At 55.9% G+C, this 15,109-nt stretch overlaps 9 protein-coding genes across 9 annotated transcripts; 5 read left to right on the forward strand and 4 right to left on the reverse strand.

The window, feature by feature from the left end:
* The first annotated feature begins 79 nt into the window (after nt 1–79).
* On the forward strand, nt 80–1,916 carry BDV59DRAFT_188735 (putative mitochondrial carrier protein). The gene is made up of 3 exons (XM_073691489.1): nt 80–539; nt 593–890; nt 960–1,916. The coding sequence occupies exons 1-3, from the start codon at nt 324–326 to the stop codon at nt 1,709–1,711; spliced, it is 1,266 nt and encodes a 421-aa protein (XP_073543142.1). The 5' UTR covers nt 80–323; the 3' UTR covers nt 1,712–1,916.
* A 62-nt stretch (nt 1,917–1,978) lies between these two features.
* On the forward strand, nt 1,979–3,688 carry BDV59DRAFT_188737 (uncharacterized protein). The gene is made up of 3 exons (XM_073691490.1): nt 1,979–2,339; nt 2,418–2,648; nt 2,713–3,688. The coding sequence occupies exons 1-3, from the start codon at nt 2,260–2,262 to the stop codon at nt 3,413–3,415; spliced, it is 1,014 nt and encodes a 337-aa protein (XP_073543143.1). The 5' UTR covers nt 1,979–2,259; the 3' UTR covers nt 3,416–3,688.
* Nucleotides 3,569–5,143, reverse strand: BDV59DRAFT_140122 (thiamine diphosphokinase). The gene is made up of 4 exons (XM_073687157.1): nt 4,794–5,143; nt 4,578–4,741; nt 4,442–4,521; nt 3,569–4,385 (listed from the first exon to the last, which is right to left on the reverse strand). The coding sequence occupies exons 2-4, from the start codon at nt 4,696–4,698 to the stop codon at nt 3,723–3,725; spliced, it is 864 nt and encodes a 287-aa protein (XP_073543144.1). The 5' UTR covers nt 4,699–4,741; nt 4,794–5,143; the 3' UTR covers nt 3,569–3,722.
* Nucleotides 5,144–5,150: 7 nt separating this feature from the next.
* BDV59DRAFT_140109 (Zn(II)2Cys6 transcription factor) lies at nt 5,151–6,896 on the forward strand. The gene is made up of 3 exons (XM_073687156.1): nt 5,151–5,274; nt 5,342–5,998; nt 6,052–6,896. The coding sequence occupies exons 1-3, from the start codon at nt 5,218–5,220 to the stop codon at nt 6,712–6,714; spliced, it is 1,377 nt and encodes a 458-aa protein (XP_073543145.1). The 5' UTR covers nt 5,151–5,217; the 3' UTR covers nt 6,715–6,896.
* Nucleotides 6,772–7,680, reverse strand: BDV59DRAFT_206204 (uncharacterized protein; the record flags this gene model as incomplete). Its single annotated transcript, XM_073694760.1, has 3 exons — nt 6,772–7,246; nt 7,297–7,429; nt 7,485–7,680. 3 exons carry the CDS (start codon nt 7,678–7,680, stop codon nt 6,772–6,774), a joined length of 804 nt encoding a protein of 267 aa, XP_073543146.1.
* Nucleotides 7,681–7,916: 236 nt separating this feature from the next.
* BDV59DRAFT_140133 (alpha/beta fold hydrolase) lies at nt 7,917–9,329 on the reverse strand. The gene has a single exon (XM_073687158.1). The coding sequence runs from the start codon at nt 9,132–9,134 to the stop codon at nt 8,154–8,156; it is 981 nt and encodes a 326-aa protein (XP_073543147.1). The 5' UTR covers nt 9,135–9,329; the 3' UTR covers nt 7,917–8,153.
* Nucleotides 9,330–9,712: 383 nt separating this feature from the next.
* BDV59DRAFT_140151 (GNAT family N-acetyltransferase) lies at nt 9,713–10,477 on the forward strand. Its single transcript, XM_073687160.1, has one exon. It carries the CDS (start codon nt 9,831–9,833, stop codon nt 10,356–10,358), a length of 528 nt encoding a protein of 175 aa, XP_073543148.1. The 5' UTR covers nt 9,713–9,830; the 3' UTR covers nt 10,359–10,477.
* BDV59DRAFT_140145 (threonine synthase THR4) lies at nt 10,467–12,831 on the reverse strand. The gene is made up of 9 exons (XM_073687159.1): nt 12,592–12,831; nt 12,448–12,534; nt 12,086–12,371; nt 11,997–12,037; nt 11,779–11,943; nt 11,471–11,726; nt 11,391–11,403; nt 11,148–11,308; nt 10,467–11,092 (listed from the first exon to the last, which is right to left on the reverse strand). Exons 1-9 carry the CDS (start codon nt 12,646–12,648, stop codon nt 10,575–10,577), a joined length of 1,584 nt encoding a protein of 527 aa, XP_073543149.1. The 5' UTR covers nt 12,649–12,831; the 3' UTR covers nt 10,467–10,574.
* Nucleotides 12,832–13,290: 459 nt separating this feature from the next.
* BDV59DRAFT_188744 (putative exo-polygalacturonase) lies at nt 13,291–15,095 on the forward strand. The gene is made up of 6 exons (XM_073691491.1): nt 13,291–13,727; nt 13,777–14,042; nt 14,098–14,177; nt 14,227–14,468; nt 14,526–14,595; nt 14,647–15,095. Exons 1-6 carry the CDS (start codon nt 13,467–13,469, stop codon nt 15,006–15,008), a joined length of 1,281 nt encoding a protein of 426 aa, XP_073543150.1. The 5' UTR covers nt 13,291–13,466; the 3' UTR covers nt 15,009–15,095.
* Nucleotides 15,096–15,109: the final 14 nt, after the last annotated feature.

Consider the following 15,109-nt stretch of genomic DNA (forward strand, 5'->3'; position numbering starts at 1 on the left):
TCATGCCTGAGGCATCTCGGCCGGAGAAAACGAACGCCGACCAAAATTTTGGGCCCGTTTGGGAAATGCACGAAAGGGCTTCACGTTCACTTCTCCCTCCCCTTCATCGAGAGGTGCAATGTGCCCTTTTCCCCTCGGACTTTCGTTGGCGACTGTATAAATCCGTGCTCGACCTTCCTTTTGTCTTTCTTTTCCCCTTCGCTCCCTTTTCCTTCTCGTCATCCACTGGGGTGGCCGCCGTCCGGTAACCAAACCACTCCGCCGCATCCCAACCCCCGTGGTTAGGCCCGCACCACGTTCTGGTGGGCTGCGGTGTTCTTGCAATGAGCTTGACATCGCGCGTGTTTAACCTGTTCACGACGACAGAGACCTCCCCGGTGGACCCTGCAACGTCGACTGCCTCGTACTCCAAGACCGTCAGCACCGGCGACCATGTCTTCCACCCTCCTTCTCCGATAAGGCCCGGCGCCGAATCCGCTGTACAGAATGCCCCGGTTCCGATTGACGAGGAAGAGGAGCCCCGGCCTCCGTATCTCCATGTATGTTTCCGGCGTGGCGGCGTTGATCCGTCCCATTCGTTAACGGGGTATAGGCTATGCTCGCGGGAGGCACCGGCGGCACCTGCGGCGATATGCTCATGCATTCCCTTGATACCGTCAAGACAAGACAACAGGGCGACCCTCACATCCCTCCGAAATACACGTCCATGACCTCGTCGTATGCGACCATCTACCGACAGGAGGGCGTCCTCCGGGGTCTATACGGCGGAGTTACGCCGGCGCTGTTCGGATCCTTCCCCGGAACGGTGATCTTCTTCGGGGTGTATGAGTTCACCAAACGTCGCATGATCGATGCCGGGATCAATCCCAATCTGGCATACCTGTCGGGAGGTAAGAGAGTTCTTCTCTCCGGCTGGGCGGAGGTTGGCCCGAATGCTGATGGAGATATCTATTTTCTAGGATTTTTCGCCGATCTCGCCGCCTCGATTGTCTACGTCCCGTCGGAGGTACTCAAGACGCGCCTGCAGCTGCAGGGCCGCTATAACAACCCGCATTTCAACTCGGGCTACAACTACCGCTCGACGACGGATGCCCTGCGCACGATCGTCCGCCAGGAGGGGTTCCCCGCCCTCTTCTACGGATACAAGGCCACCATCTTCCGCGATCTCCCCTTCTCCGCGCTGCAGTTCGCGTTCTACGAGCAGGAACACAAGATGGCGATTGACTGGGTCGGCTCGAGGGACATCGGTCTGGGCCTGGAGATCCTGACGGCTGCCACGGCCGGTGGCATGGCCGGCGTCATGACCTGCCCCATGGACGTGGTGAAGACCCGCATCCAGACCCAGCAGAACCCGGACATGGCGACCCCCAAGTCCTCGACTGACCCGGCCTCGATCAAGGAGAGTCCTCGCCAGCATGGCGGCGGCTCGACGCAGACGACCTCGACTCTGCGCGCACACTCCCGTCCGATCTCCACCTCGGGGCCCTCGACGTCTGTTCCCCCGCCGGGTGCCCCCCGTCTGGACACCTCGTCGTTCTTCACGGGACTGAAGATGATCTACCAGACGGAAGGACTCGCGGGCTGGTTTCGGGGAGTGGGACCTCGCGGGGTGTGGACCAGCATCCAGAGCGGAACGATGCTGGTCATGTACCAGTATCTGTTGAAGCAGTTGGAGACTTGGCAGACGATGGGGGAGACCGAACCCCTGTAGGGGGGGAGATGGACTTGGTTACTGTAGATATGCATGACGCTGTGCACATTGGACGGCAGTGGGATGGCGTTTTCTTTTCTTTTCTTTTTTTTGGGCTGGTTGGACTTGACGACTTGACTATACAGACCCTGTACGGATAGAAGACATAGACAGATACCTTAGGTAGAGGCTAATCGTGTACCATACTATACTGCTCTGAGACGGATGGCCGGTCGCTCCTTCCCTGATCATCGTCCGTCCGCGCGAACATGAATGTAAACAAAGCGGTGGCTGCCCGCCCGCTGATTGGCTGCCCGCGCACGACCAACAACAACAAGACATTCATTAAGCCGACCGAACTCCTCAACTCCATCATCTCTCCGTCTTCTCCTCCATACCGACGTATACTCTGCCCGCATCGTCATCCTCCCCTCCCATCTTGTTCTCCCGTCTGTGTTCTCAGGCGCACTGCTGCATCTACGCAACTACTACCTCATCCATCCCTTACGCTGTGTCACTTGCGCATGGTCTGAACCCTCTCCCCCTCTCCGCGCGCGCATCTTCCCGTCATGTCTACCGCACTGCCGTATCTGCAGAAACTGCGCAAGTCCCAGCTCACGGACTTCGCGGAGGCCACCGATCTGCGCAAGTATGTCCATGTCCATCTGATCAGCCCGGCCTTGGGTCAGGTCCACTGTGTCCGCCACTAACCGCCTTCCGCCACCAGCTACGGGGACTACAACAAACCCGAACTCGCCAGCGCGCTCGACGAGCATCTCCAGGCGAATCGCTCCATCTTCGCCAGACAGGACCTGCTCTCGGAATACTACAAGCGTCTCTCCGCGACCCCGCGCCGCTCGTCGCCCATCAAGAGAGAACCCAAGTCCGCCGACACGCCCGATGCCCCCAAGTCGGCGCGTCGCAGATCCACCAAGACCAAGGAGGAGGTCGAACCCACGTACGTTCCTCCCTTTCCCCCCTCCTCTCCTTCTCCCCGTTTCGTCCCATCTAACACTACGCAGGGATGAATCGGATGCCGATGCGCTGCAAACACCCCATCGCCCCGCCGTGACCATTCGACCGACGCTCCCGCCATCGCCCGCGGTCGTCACCGACGCGATCGACCGTCAGACCGCCGTGTGGCGCAAGAGCCTCAATGACGCGTGGACCGGCTCCGGCGTCCAGGAGCAGTCGAACGCGCTGCGCGCGTCGCTGAGCAGCGTCAAGGCTATTGAGGTCCTCGTGTTGGCCCTGGAGGCCTGCGGGTTGATCCGCCAGATCCTGCCGCTGCGCTACCTAACCACCATCCCGCCCGTGGACGCGCTCCACACGCCCGCGCTCGCCGTCAAGGTCCCTGACCTGTTCGTCCTGCTCGACGGCTCCTTCTGGGCACCGTTCTCGCTGTGGCTGCTCACCAGCCTCCTTGTGCCCCTCACTGCGGCCTACTTCTTCAACCTCAGCCGCGCCCAGGCGGGCTCCGGCCCCGCCGCCGGGACGCGCCGTAGCCGCGCCGTCCAGGCCAGCTTCGATCCGCTCAGCTTCAACATCGCCAAGGCGCTCGTCTCGTACCTCGTGTATGCGAACCGCTGCACCCTGTGGAACCTGTATAGCCCGTATTCGGTGGCGAAGGTGAATGCCTCCATCCCGGGGCGTTGGCCTGGTCTGTTGACGGGTTCCGCCATCGGCGTGGTCGGGACCCTGTACGAGGCTATCCTGCGGAAGTAAACCGGGTCCGGTCCGTCGGGCTGTGTGATTAGTCGGGGAGTCGGGGGAGGCGGTGGTGCAGAGGGGGTTTTGATTTTGTGCTGTTTTGTTTACTGTCCTGTAGATGGATTCCGCCTTGGTTCGTGTTTTCAGTTCTGTCTGGGTTTCGGCGGTTGGCGTGCTTCGGGTGTTGGCGACGGCAGCCATCGTCTTTGAGATATCCTCTCGTTTCGGGTCTCACGGCGTGATGAGTACGGGATTAGTTTATTGTTCTGAGTTTAATGACATCCGGCTTCCATCCATCTAATGCCGTATATTGCCTGCCGTTCTATCGCGCCCGCTTGAACCTCCGCGCCAGCTCCAGCGTCAGCAGAATCGCGCCGCGCGTCGTGATCTCCAGCTCCTCGGCGCGGATGTGGTTACTCGTGCTCAGCTGCCCGCCGATCGCCGTCGGCCACTCCTCCACATCCCACTGGAACCCTCGCGTGGAGATACACCCCGGGCCGGCGAGCGGGATGATCCCCACGTTCTCCTCCAGGAGGTACTCCTCCGAGTCGGCACAGGGCCCGCCCGGCCGATTCGCCCGCGGCGTGTGGATCACATTGCGGCCCGGCTTCAGGATAAACGTGATGCTCTCCTCGGAGATGAGGTAGAGGTCGCCCGGCGTCGAGTCCGCCGGCTGCTGTTGCTGCTGCTGCTGCGCCATGAGATACAGATGGTGGATCTGGGAGAAGGCCTGGTCGACGCGGCCGCCGAGGCCGCCGAGAATGAGGATGTCGAGGCGCGGAGGTGCTGCTGTTGTTGTCGTTGTTGCTGCTGTCGGAGATGGACCGGAGAGGGACCCCGCATGCCGGCGGATGTAGTTCAGACACTTGGTGAAGTCCGTGCTGTATTGGTCGCTGTCTTCGATGACGGACACTCCTAGCCGTTCGTAGTGCGCGCGCGTGTCTGCGTGGATGGAGTCGAGGTCGCCGATGATCAGCGAGGGGAGCTGCGGGCGTCAGTATAACCCCATGCGTGCCGGTTTGGGGCTGATGATGAACGCACTTCGGTGGATTCTTGGCCGTGGGCCTGCATCATCTGGTAGAAGCGGTTTGCACCGCCGTCGGCGCATACCGTGACGCAGGCTGGGCGGGTTGGGAGGGTCAGCAGGAGCGACGTGCGCCGATGGGTAGTCTCGTACCGTGTTTCTTGACCACTGCAAAGGCACGCTCGTTGATCGGCTGGTTGAGGATCACCAGCGCGAACGGCGTCCTGGGAGGTCCGTCACTGCGGAAGAATTGCGTTGGATCCCACTGCTGCATGGTGAGGTCGTTGGCAGGGGTATGTATGTACGGATGGATGTGTCTAGGGCTAGGTTAGTCTCGCCGGGATGCACACACGGGCCTCCCTTGCTTACCTGCTGGGATTGTTTTGGCTTTTGGTGGCTCCTAATATGGACTGGCCAGGTGGATGTCTAGTTCGACTCGGAGAACTAGGTAGAGTGGATTGTATCAGCTCGACTGGTTCGGAGGAGTGCACCACTGTGGTTGATGATCGGTGCAGCGATATTCCCTCCGGCCAACACAACAATCTCGAACAGTGGCTATATCATCCGGCGCAGTAAACTTCATGCAGCCCGGAATCCCGTCGGTGAACCGTCCAAGCTGTGCGATATCAACCTGATCTGACGACGTTCGGCAATGAAATCCAGCGTGTGAAGCGCCCGCTGACTAAGACCCAACCAATTTTGGCCATCAGCTTGATGTCTTCTCGTATTTAGCCTCGCTCTCTCCCCCGGCCAGTTGCCCTCGTCTGCCCGGAATCATGTCACTTGGTTGACGATGCCTGCTGGACGTCGTAGTAGAGGCTGTTTGCTCTGCGTGCAGCGTCGTGTGAAGGTCTGCCCCGCCGATTACACTACCCCCTCCTGTATCCCGAATGCCCCGTCGTTAATGCATCCGACAGTGCGATGAGCGGCTCCCCGGTTGCGCGAGGTGCGACACATACGGGCGAGTCTGTCCCGGGTATGATCGCGGCTTCAAGTTCGTGGCCGGAAAGCCATATCGGACCCCTCGTCGGCCGAAGGATGTACAGGCTCTGTCCCCAATCACCCAGGCTCAGTCGCTCGCTTTGGCGCAGTCTGGCCCGTTGTCACTGGAATCAAGCGACCTGAACATGACTCAGTGTCTGGAGATCCTCATAGACGAGCTGTCGTGGCCTTACTCGGCCTCCTCGGCGTATGCTATCACCCGATGGCTTCGCTTCCTGCCGGGGGCCTACGGCCGGAACAGGACGCTGGATGCCACCGTCCGCTGCTTCGTCGCCCACCATGTCGGCAACATGACGCAGGACTCGCAGGCCATGAGGTACGCGCGCTCGGCGTACGTCGAGGCTCTGTGTGGCCTCCAGAAGGCGCTCGTGAACCCCGTCGAAGCCGCCTCCCCGGAGGTGCTCTGTGCCGTGCTTTTGCAATGCATGTACGAGCTCTTCGCCAATTCCCAGGACTCGATCTCGTGGATGAAGCACGCCAAGGGACTGGGCCAGTTGATCAAGTTCCGCGGACCTCAGCGCTATCGCAGCGCGTTTGAGTCGAATCTCCTCAAGGCTTCTCGGGGGCTCGTTGTATGTCTCGTCCCAACTGATGGATTAGTTAGTTACTCTGCTGATACTCGCAGGTGATGCATTCGGTGTTCTCGGGTGAGGAGTGCTTCCTCGCATCGGAGGACTGGCATGCAGTGATGAAGCAGCAATTCGATCACGTCATCCCCAGCGAGATCCAAGACGTGGTCGAAGATCTCTTCGTCTCCTTCACCGCCATCCCGCGACTCATCCATGAGATGTTCTCGCTCCGCACGGCAGACATGTCGGATCCCGTCACCCAACTGAGGATCTCCAACGTCGTCGCGGAGGGTCTCGCCCGACGGAGCGATCTAGAGGCCTGGTACGAGCGGTTTACTGAGCTCGTGCCACCGCCCCGCGAGGTCCCCTCGTCGAGCGGCGATCCGCTCTACCCGACCACCTTCTGCTTCTCCAGCCCCGACATGGCGTCGATCTTCTGCGCCTACTACGCCTACAGGATCGTTGTGCACGAGCTGCTGAGGACCTGCGGCTTCGGGTACTCGGGCAGCCAGGAGGCGTATGTCGCGTACTTTTGCGACCAGATCTGCAAGTCGGTCGAGTACAACTCGCGGGGTCTGCTCGGACCGTCGCGGATGGGGTTTCCCCTGCGCGTTGCCTACGAAGTCGGCGACTCGGCGACCAAGACGTGGATCGAGGGGCAGTTACACCAGCTGTCGAAGCGCTACGGGGCTTTGACTCCGAGAAATTTCAAGCAATGAACTGTCTGTTGATTCGATGTGTCTTTCACGTACGTGCAATATCTATCACTCCGTGGCTCACTCATCCGCATCCACACCGGCTGCCTTGGTCCAGAACGGCTCCGCCACCGCCCGCGCGGCAAACAGCAGGCCAATGATGCCGAGCTCCATGACTAGTCCCATTCCCACCATCACACCCACATCCCCAGACCCTATTTTATATCTCGGTGGCCCATACTCCGCAAGCACCATATACGCAATGCGAACCGTATAGAACGGAAGAGCGCACAGGACCAGCCGGACACAGCGCCTCCCCGCCTCGGGAAGTACAGCGCGGTAGCAGACAGCCAGCCACACGGACAGACAAACCCCGAAAGCGAAGGCGATGACCAGAACGATGCAGCCGGCGAGTGCGCAGGCACGGACGCCCGTGCAGGCCGCGATGACCACCAGCAGGATGCCGAAGAAAATGGGGAATCGGAAGAAATGGAGCGCGAATCGGGTTGCCTTTGGGTATCGCGAGTTTCCGGGGCCGGTTTTACCGGTTTGGCCACTGCGCTGTTAGTGGTGTCGTTTTGTGTGGCGTGAACCGAGCGCACTTACCTGCGTAGGAAGACGAGGCTCATCTCGAAGAGCAACGGGGAGAGCCCGATGCCCTGGAGGGCTAACTCGGCGATGAACTTCGACTTGCTGGGGTGACGGTCAGAGAGCACGACTGCTGCTCCGGCGATGCGTACTGGATTACATGCTCTTAGTCCTGGCGTGTGTTGGTTGATGGAGGAGGCACGTACCTTGAGCGAGGAGCCCGATCAGCCCGAACCACGAGTAGAAGGCGCAGCGAGGATGCGACTTGCGCTTGGTGTGATGCCAGTAGCGCCATTCTTGGATATATCGTGTGGCGAACTGGACAAGTTGGATGATGGAGAAAAGGACCAGCTCTGCGATGGCTAGCTGGCGTTGTTGAGGAGGTATAGTTATGGAGAACATTGTGAGAGCGGTGGAGTGAGCAGAGAATGATACGAATGGGATAGGGTAGTGTTCCGAACCCCTATATATACCATTCACGCTTGATAATTTTTCTGTGATGCAGAGATTTCGGCGAGTCCGGCTCGTATTTGATGTTGATGCTGTCGGATGTACTTAATTAGGGCTCGCGATGATTGACCATTTTGGGTTTAGTGCATATAACTGGCCAATCACCGCACGTGCCCTCTTTTACTTCATCTTTTCGTCTGTATGCGGCGTATCAACGATGCCTGATCAGAAGTCAGAGATGGACGCTCGCGAGCAATGACCAGACTAGATTAGTGCAGAATGCAATGCTGCATGCCGATATGTAAGGCGTCCTGCTCCGGTCTGGGCTTGACGCGATCTGTTCCTACATGAGACGACGGTTGCTTCTACTACGCAGGACATAGTTCTAAATAAACCACCTCAGTATCATCTGTAAATCCGTAAACCTACCAGAGCCCACTCCAAAAATCTCCAACCAAACGAGCAACTTCCGGCACCCTCTGTCTCACAACCGCATGTCCCACCTGCGGAACAACCGCAACACGCCGCATGCCAACCGCATGCAAGTCCTGCACACTGCACAAATCATCCGTCTCTCCCAGTATACATAGACATTCAACACCTTTCTCTGCCGCCTCAGCGAACGCAGCCTGTCTGTCGAAGACGCCCCCATCCCTCACAATACCCACTACACTCGCCCAATGCCCCGGATGCTCCCTCAACTGCCAGTCGCGCACCGCCTCCGCAACAACCTCCCCTCGAGCAACCCTCTCCTTCCAATCCCCCGGAACCACCAACGCACCCCCCTCCAGCCACTGCAGAACCCACTCGTGCGCTTCCTCCTCCACTCCCGCCCCTCCACGCAAGTAACCCTTCTGCATCTCATCAAACAGCTCCGCACGGACCAGCCCCGCGGGCGCAACAAGCACCATAGACGCCACCCGCTCAGGATGCGCAGCGGCGAAGGTTGCGGTCGTCGACCCGCCGAACGAGTACCCCACGAAATGGGCGTCGTGCCAACCCAGCTGCGCCATCACTGCCTCCAGCAGCGCGTGGAAGAGCGCCGCGTCGTGCGCCACCACGGGCGTCTCGGAAAGCCCGTGGCCCCAGAGATCAACCAGCACGCAATGTGCACGGGGAAACTGCGAGGATAGCGCGCTGGCTAATGGCTGCAGACCGATTGCGGGCGTTTGGACCCCGTGAACGAAGAGCACCCGGGAAATGGGGCTGTCGTCTGCGGGTGCAGATGAGGGCTGCAGCTCGTAGTATGCGGCTCGGCCGTGCGGTGTCTGAAGATATGATGCTGGTGGTAGGAGGTTGCCGAACGTTGAGACGAAGGCGGCTTCCGAGGGCGCGGAGATCGGCTGTGGCGTCTCGCCGCAGTGGGCTGTCCCTGGCCGTGGGAGGACGATCAAAGGGGCTGGCATGTTGCTTAACGTAGGTAGTTACGTAGGTATGGGTGTTGCTTGGGTGGATGGAGGCAATTGCGAGTACGTGGATTATAACGGCGTGGGATTTTGTTATCTTACGGCGTACACAGCCGCACGCCATCGAACGGGGATTCTGAGCGGATCATGACCGATCTGTGGGTCCAGAGCGGACTGGGTCTTCATGGGTAAGATCTGCCGATAGATGAGGGTGTTTGGTATGCTCCGGACTAAGTGATAATCGTGTAGCCACTGCTAATCTCTCGGCCGACTTTTACACCGAAGGCTGTTGGTTATACGAGGAAATGGGATGGCAAGGAGAGCAAGTAATTGTTGACTTGAAGAAAGTAAATACTTGAAAACTGAACATCCGTTTGTATTCCAGATAAGGACCAGCTGTATGTATTGTTTAGAAACAACTTGTCGTAGACGCTTGTCGAAATGTCCGCCAGAACCCCACCATGACAGATAGACATGCCCACCAGTCAATGTGATTAAAGCAGACTCTACTGCGTTGCAACCGGTCTTGTCGATCATCCGTGAGACATGCCAGCTACTGCATATACGAGCAGGTCAGGAGTCAGGGTTAATTAGAACTTCCGTTATGACTCACAGAGTGAGATATATATTTCGCGTCCTCAACCTCAACAACGATGGCCAACGTGTATTCTTCTAGAACCTCTCAAGTATTCCAGCATGAGCGCTTCCACTCCTCCTCTCCCCAGAATATGGACAAAAGGAGAGTACTTCATTTCAACCGATTCCTCTCTAATTCCCCTCCAAACGCTGAACGATTGGTTCGCATTGGACGACGTGTACTGGGCAAAACCATTACCCCCAGACGCTTTGAAACAGGCAATCCAAAGCTGTCTCTGCTTTGGCGTCTACTATAATCCCCACAAGCCAAATGATGATACAGGAAAGCCGGACCCCGAATTCGTCGGCATTGCCCGCTGCGTCACCGATTACACCACCTTTGTCTACATCACCGATGTTTATGTCCACTCCAGTCACCGGGGCAAGGGACTCGGCAGTTGGCTCGTCGAGTGTGTGGGTGAAATTACTGATGCCATGCCATATCTCCGGCGGAGTATGCTCTTCACCATGGACTGGGTGCGTTCGGTGCCGTTTTACGAGAAGATCCTGGGGATGAGTGCACAGGAAACAAAGATCGGCGAGGGAATGGCTATGATGATGCGCAAGGGGAGAGGCTCCCAAGTATAGTTGAAACATATTACTACCTCAGCACCATTGGCCCGCAGGATCATTGCTGCGGTTCAAAAGACAAAATATATATCTTCAGAATTAGTTACATCCATGGATCATTCTATTTTCTATCAGCGCTGTCATACTTCCATCCGGATGGTCTGATAAGGTCATCGCTGTCGTGGCGCTATATATCCAGGTTCAATAAAAGGCACATGCCGCAAAATACTCTACTCACGCGCTGCTCTCAGCAGCAATGTCCGCTTCCGCCTTGCTCTTCACGATCTCACGAACCTTCTCCCACGAGTTGTCGACGGTCGTCACACGTTTCTCCATCGAGGAGAAAGCCTTGAACTCGTCGGGAAGAACCTGCTGCTCAAAGTTGAAGCCCGACTCACCCTTCAAAGCTGACTCAACCGCGTCAGAGAACTTGGCCGGGTGGGCAGTGGAGAGAGAGATGTGGTGGCAGTTGGGGCCGACCCGCGCAATCGATCTCTTGGCAGAGGTGACGCCAACAGCTGAATGAGGGTCGAGAACGTATTTGGTCTCCTGGTAGCAACATCTGATGGTGTCGATGGTTTCCGAGTTGCTCACCCGGTCACTTTCGAAGCTCCGCCGGCCGTTCTCCAAGATTTCCTTGTTGACGGGCCCGAAGCCACCGGTCGATTTCAAGGACTGATACCAGGACAGGACGTCCTCACCCGCTTGCTTCTTGCTGGACTGATCATCCTTGCCACTAGCCGCAGCAAAGTCTACGTCTAGTCAGTAACCCCCATAGAAACTGGACGAGTAAAATTGAGGACATACCCCTTGCGAGGAACCACATAAGTCTTTCGAAGTTACTGGAAACCAAAATGTCCATGGCCGGACTGGGGGTCTCTTTGCAAGCGTCAACTACGTTGCCCTCAGTGGCGGCCGGGTTCTTTTCATATCGGCCACTCGTCCAGAAGCGGTGAAGAATATCGTTCCTTGATAACAGTTAGCAAAGAACTGTATACACTAGGCTACCATCTTTGGCAGACTGAGAGATGACGGCTTCCTTCCACTTACTCGTTTGTGGCCACTATCAAACATCTTTTGTTAGTACCGCTGTATATATAAAGACAGGAGCCAAAGGCTGACAAACGTACCAACCAACTTCTCGACTGGAAGACCCATCTTTGATGCAAAGTAACCAGAAAGAATATTACCGAAGTTTCCGGTGGGGGTTACAAATCGGACCTTGTCGCCGAGATTGAACGAGGGCGACTTCCTGACCAGCGAGAAGTACGCATAGAAATAGAACACGATCTGGGCGAGAATACGAGCAAAGTTGATCGAGTTAACTGCACCAAGCTTCAGAGTCGCATTGGTGTCGGCGTCGCCAAAGAGAGCCTTAACAATGTCCTGTTGCACGGTTAGCTGGTAGTCCCACGTTTCTGACTTGCGCACTACTAGCCTGGCAATCATCGAACGTCCCCGTCACTGCCAAGTTATGGACATTCCGGTCTGTGCAGGTGGTCATTTGCGCTTCTTGGATGGGACTGACGCGACCCTTGGGATGCAGGATGACGACGGACACATCCTTCTTGCCCCGAAGACCGTAGATAGCGGCCGATCCCGTCTGTAAATCCAGTTAATACATGCGATACATCGCGAGAACACAGGGAAACATGCATCACCGCTCGTTGCACCGACAACTGTCAGATGGTGTCTGTCTATAGGTCCATTAGTCCGGTCCCGTCATGTAGGCATGCTGGACGCACCCTTTCCGACCTTGCCCTCGTTCTTACGGACAAGGAAGTACTCGAACAGATTTCCGAGGAACTGGAGGGCGCAGTCTTTGAAGGAGTAGCTGGGGCCGTGGAAGAGTTCCAGGAGATACAGGTTATCCTGGAGATGGGTCAACGGCACAACGTCGTCCGCGCGGAAGGTCGAGTAACTCCGATCAATGATGGCTTTGAGGTCCTGTGGGGGGATTTCGGAGGGCGAGATGTAGAGACTGAGGATCTGGAACGCAAGGTCCGGGTAGGAGAGATCTTTCCAACTCCGCTGTGATCTATTAGCCAGGGTATACCATATGGGGGTCATCCGGCGCGAATCCACGACGGAAATCGAGTAGACGTACCCAGTTCTCTGCAATTGGGACTTGGTGAGGCAAGAAGAGACCACCGTCCGCGGCGAGGCCCTTCAAGACGACATTCTCGAACGAGAGCTTCAATCATGTCAGCGCATTATCCGGAGATGATACCATGCAGAATAGGCAACCCACGCCGTAATCACCACCTCTGGTTGAGAGGTACTTCTGAGAGTCCGTGGCAGAGGCCATGATGTCGCAATGGGTGATGTTGATTGCTGTGACTCACTTGGGATTGTTCTGCTTGTCGGGGAGTTTTTGCCCCTCGGAGAACGAACGGCGGGAGAGGGATTAGTCATCCCGGATCATCGTTAGTCCGTCCGCGGGGAAGGAATCCGCTCCGTCATCGGAGAGCAGAAGTACTGGAGGATAGCGTGAGGATGTAAGATGTTTGTCCATGGAGACAGAAAAACATGGTCTGACTCGTTGAATGTATGTTTATATCATTATGGACTATGCTTATTCACATGTCGATCATCTGTGCAGTTGTCACCGCCCACCCAAGTGGCATATCTTATCACCCCCACTATCACTACCGCCTGTTTCTGCCGACATAATGTTTGATGCTGATTAATACTGCATTAATGGAGTATAAACTGGGGCGTAATGCATCGACAAATCTATGGATGAGGGGACCTTGTTAGTTAACGCTTTAGAAGTAGTCTGAGACCTTCGAAGGCTTCGATATATGCATTATCCTTGAACCTCTATCACTTAATATGTAAACACTATGCACTGTCTCGCTGGCAATTATACCGAACCTCAGCCCATACACCCGATATCCCCCATTTCCCCACAACCCCAAGTCCGAGGGCGCCGATCCAAGAGCTTCTAAACACATCATACAAGCATGCTATTCGTGCAAAAACAAATGAAGCCCTCAATCGTGCGGAGAAAGTGATATTCTTTCAACATGCAGGAACAATACGGTATATAATCGCATATATCCAGGAGATGCAGATGCTCCTCCCACAGCGACATTCACCTACGTCTGATATGATTTCTTCGCCATGCGTCTCTCTCGTATATTGTGTCTATTGACGGCCACCGTCTGTGCCTCCGCCGTCCAAAAACCTGCTACTCGGGAGACCTGCGTCGTCCCCGCCGCCGGCTCCAATGCCACCGACGATGCACCCGCCATTCTTCGTGCGTTCCAGCGATGTGGTCGAGGAGGTAGAGTAATCTTTAAACCAACTACGTACCATGTAAACTCTGTCATGAACGTCACTGGCCTGGAGGATGTTGATATCGATATTAAAGGAGAGCTTCTGGTATGTGGTCCTGTCAGAACTATATCCCACAGTCTCTCATGCAACCCAGTGGGGTACCGACATCCAGTACTGGTTGAACCATTCGCTCCCCGTTGGTTATCAGAATCAATCTACCGCTTTTGTACTCGGCGGTAACAATGTCAGAATCAATGGACATGGAGTGGGCACGCTCAACGGTAATGGCGATACTTGGTACCAATGGATCAAAAAACAACCCAATACATCCAACTACCCTGGCCGGCCGCACGCTATCACTTTCAATGGTCTCACCAATTCCGTCGTGCGGGGGCTCAACTTTCTACGAAGCCAGATGTGGTGCGTCCTCCCCCGTCCAAATAAAGAATTGGAGAACTAATGATGCCTCTGGCAGGACGATGTCGATAATCTACTCGCATCATGTCGAATTAGACAGCATCTTCATCAACAATACTGGGAATGTGGTATCGAGCTGTATGACTTGCCTCCCCTTTCCCAAAGACCATTCGACTGACCAGCCCAGCAAACACGGACGGGGCTGACACGATTCGATCCTCTCACATCACATTCAACAACTGGACCGTGTACAACGGGGACGATAGCATTTCCCTGAAAGGTAACAGCACAGACATCACAATTACGAATTCCCATTTCTACGACGGTCTTGGTATTGCTTTGGGCAGTATTGGTCAGTACAACGATGAATTCGAGACCATCGAGCGATTCACCGTCAAGAACATCGACTACCACAATACTCTTCACGCGGTAAGAAGCCCAGCAATCCAGATATGGAGAAGTTGATTCGATAACAGGTACCTGCAGGTTTACTTCAAGACATGGACAGATGATCAAAACGGGTATCCTCCTAATGGAGGTGGTGGAGGCCTTGGATGTAAGCCCAGCCCCATGAGGTATCAAATGCACGATTAACAGTGTTCTGTAGACGCCTCAAACATGGTCTTCAAAGACCTGACTGCCAAATCCCTACGAGGATCTGCGATCGCAATCTCGCAGTGTACTCGATTTAGCGGCGCCCCAGGCGAGGGAAACTGCACTAATTCGCAGTTTCAGATACGGGACATCACTATGGCCAACCTAACCGGAACCACGAAGGTCTCAAGCGTTGCCAGTTTCCAGTGTAGTGCTGTCGCACCATGCTCCAATATCGGCCTCTTCCATATGGATCTGAAACTCTCGAATGGCACGACTGCTGGGGAATATTTATGTGGGAATGTTGAGGACCCGAGAGGGTTTGAATGCACGGGAACACCCTGTGTTGGAGGAAGTGCCACAGGAGAGTGTTAACAACGGAAGTTCATCAAATATATTATGACAATAGAGCAAGTAGAACAGCTGTTCCTCGATTCTCCATCCAAGGGTACTCGTTTCTACTATTATTGGAACCA

Source organism: Aspergillus ambiguus (assembly GCF_047715705.1).
Source record: "Aspergillus ambiguus strain CBS 117.58 unplaced genomic scaffold BDV59scaffold_57, whole genome shotgun sequence".
NCBI lineage: Eukaryota > Fungi > Ascomycota > Eurotiomycetes > Eurotiales > Aspergillaceae > Aspergillus > Aspergillus ambiguus.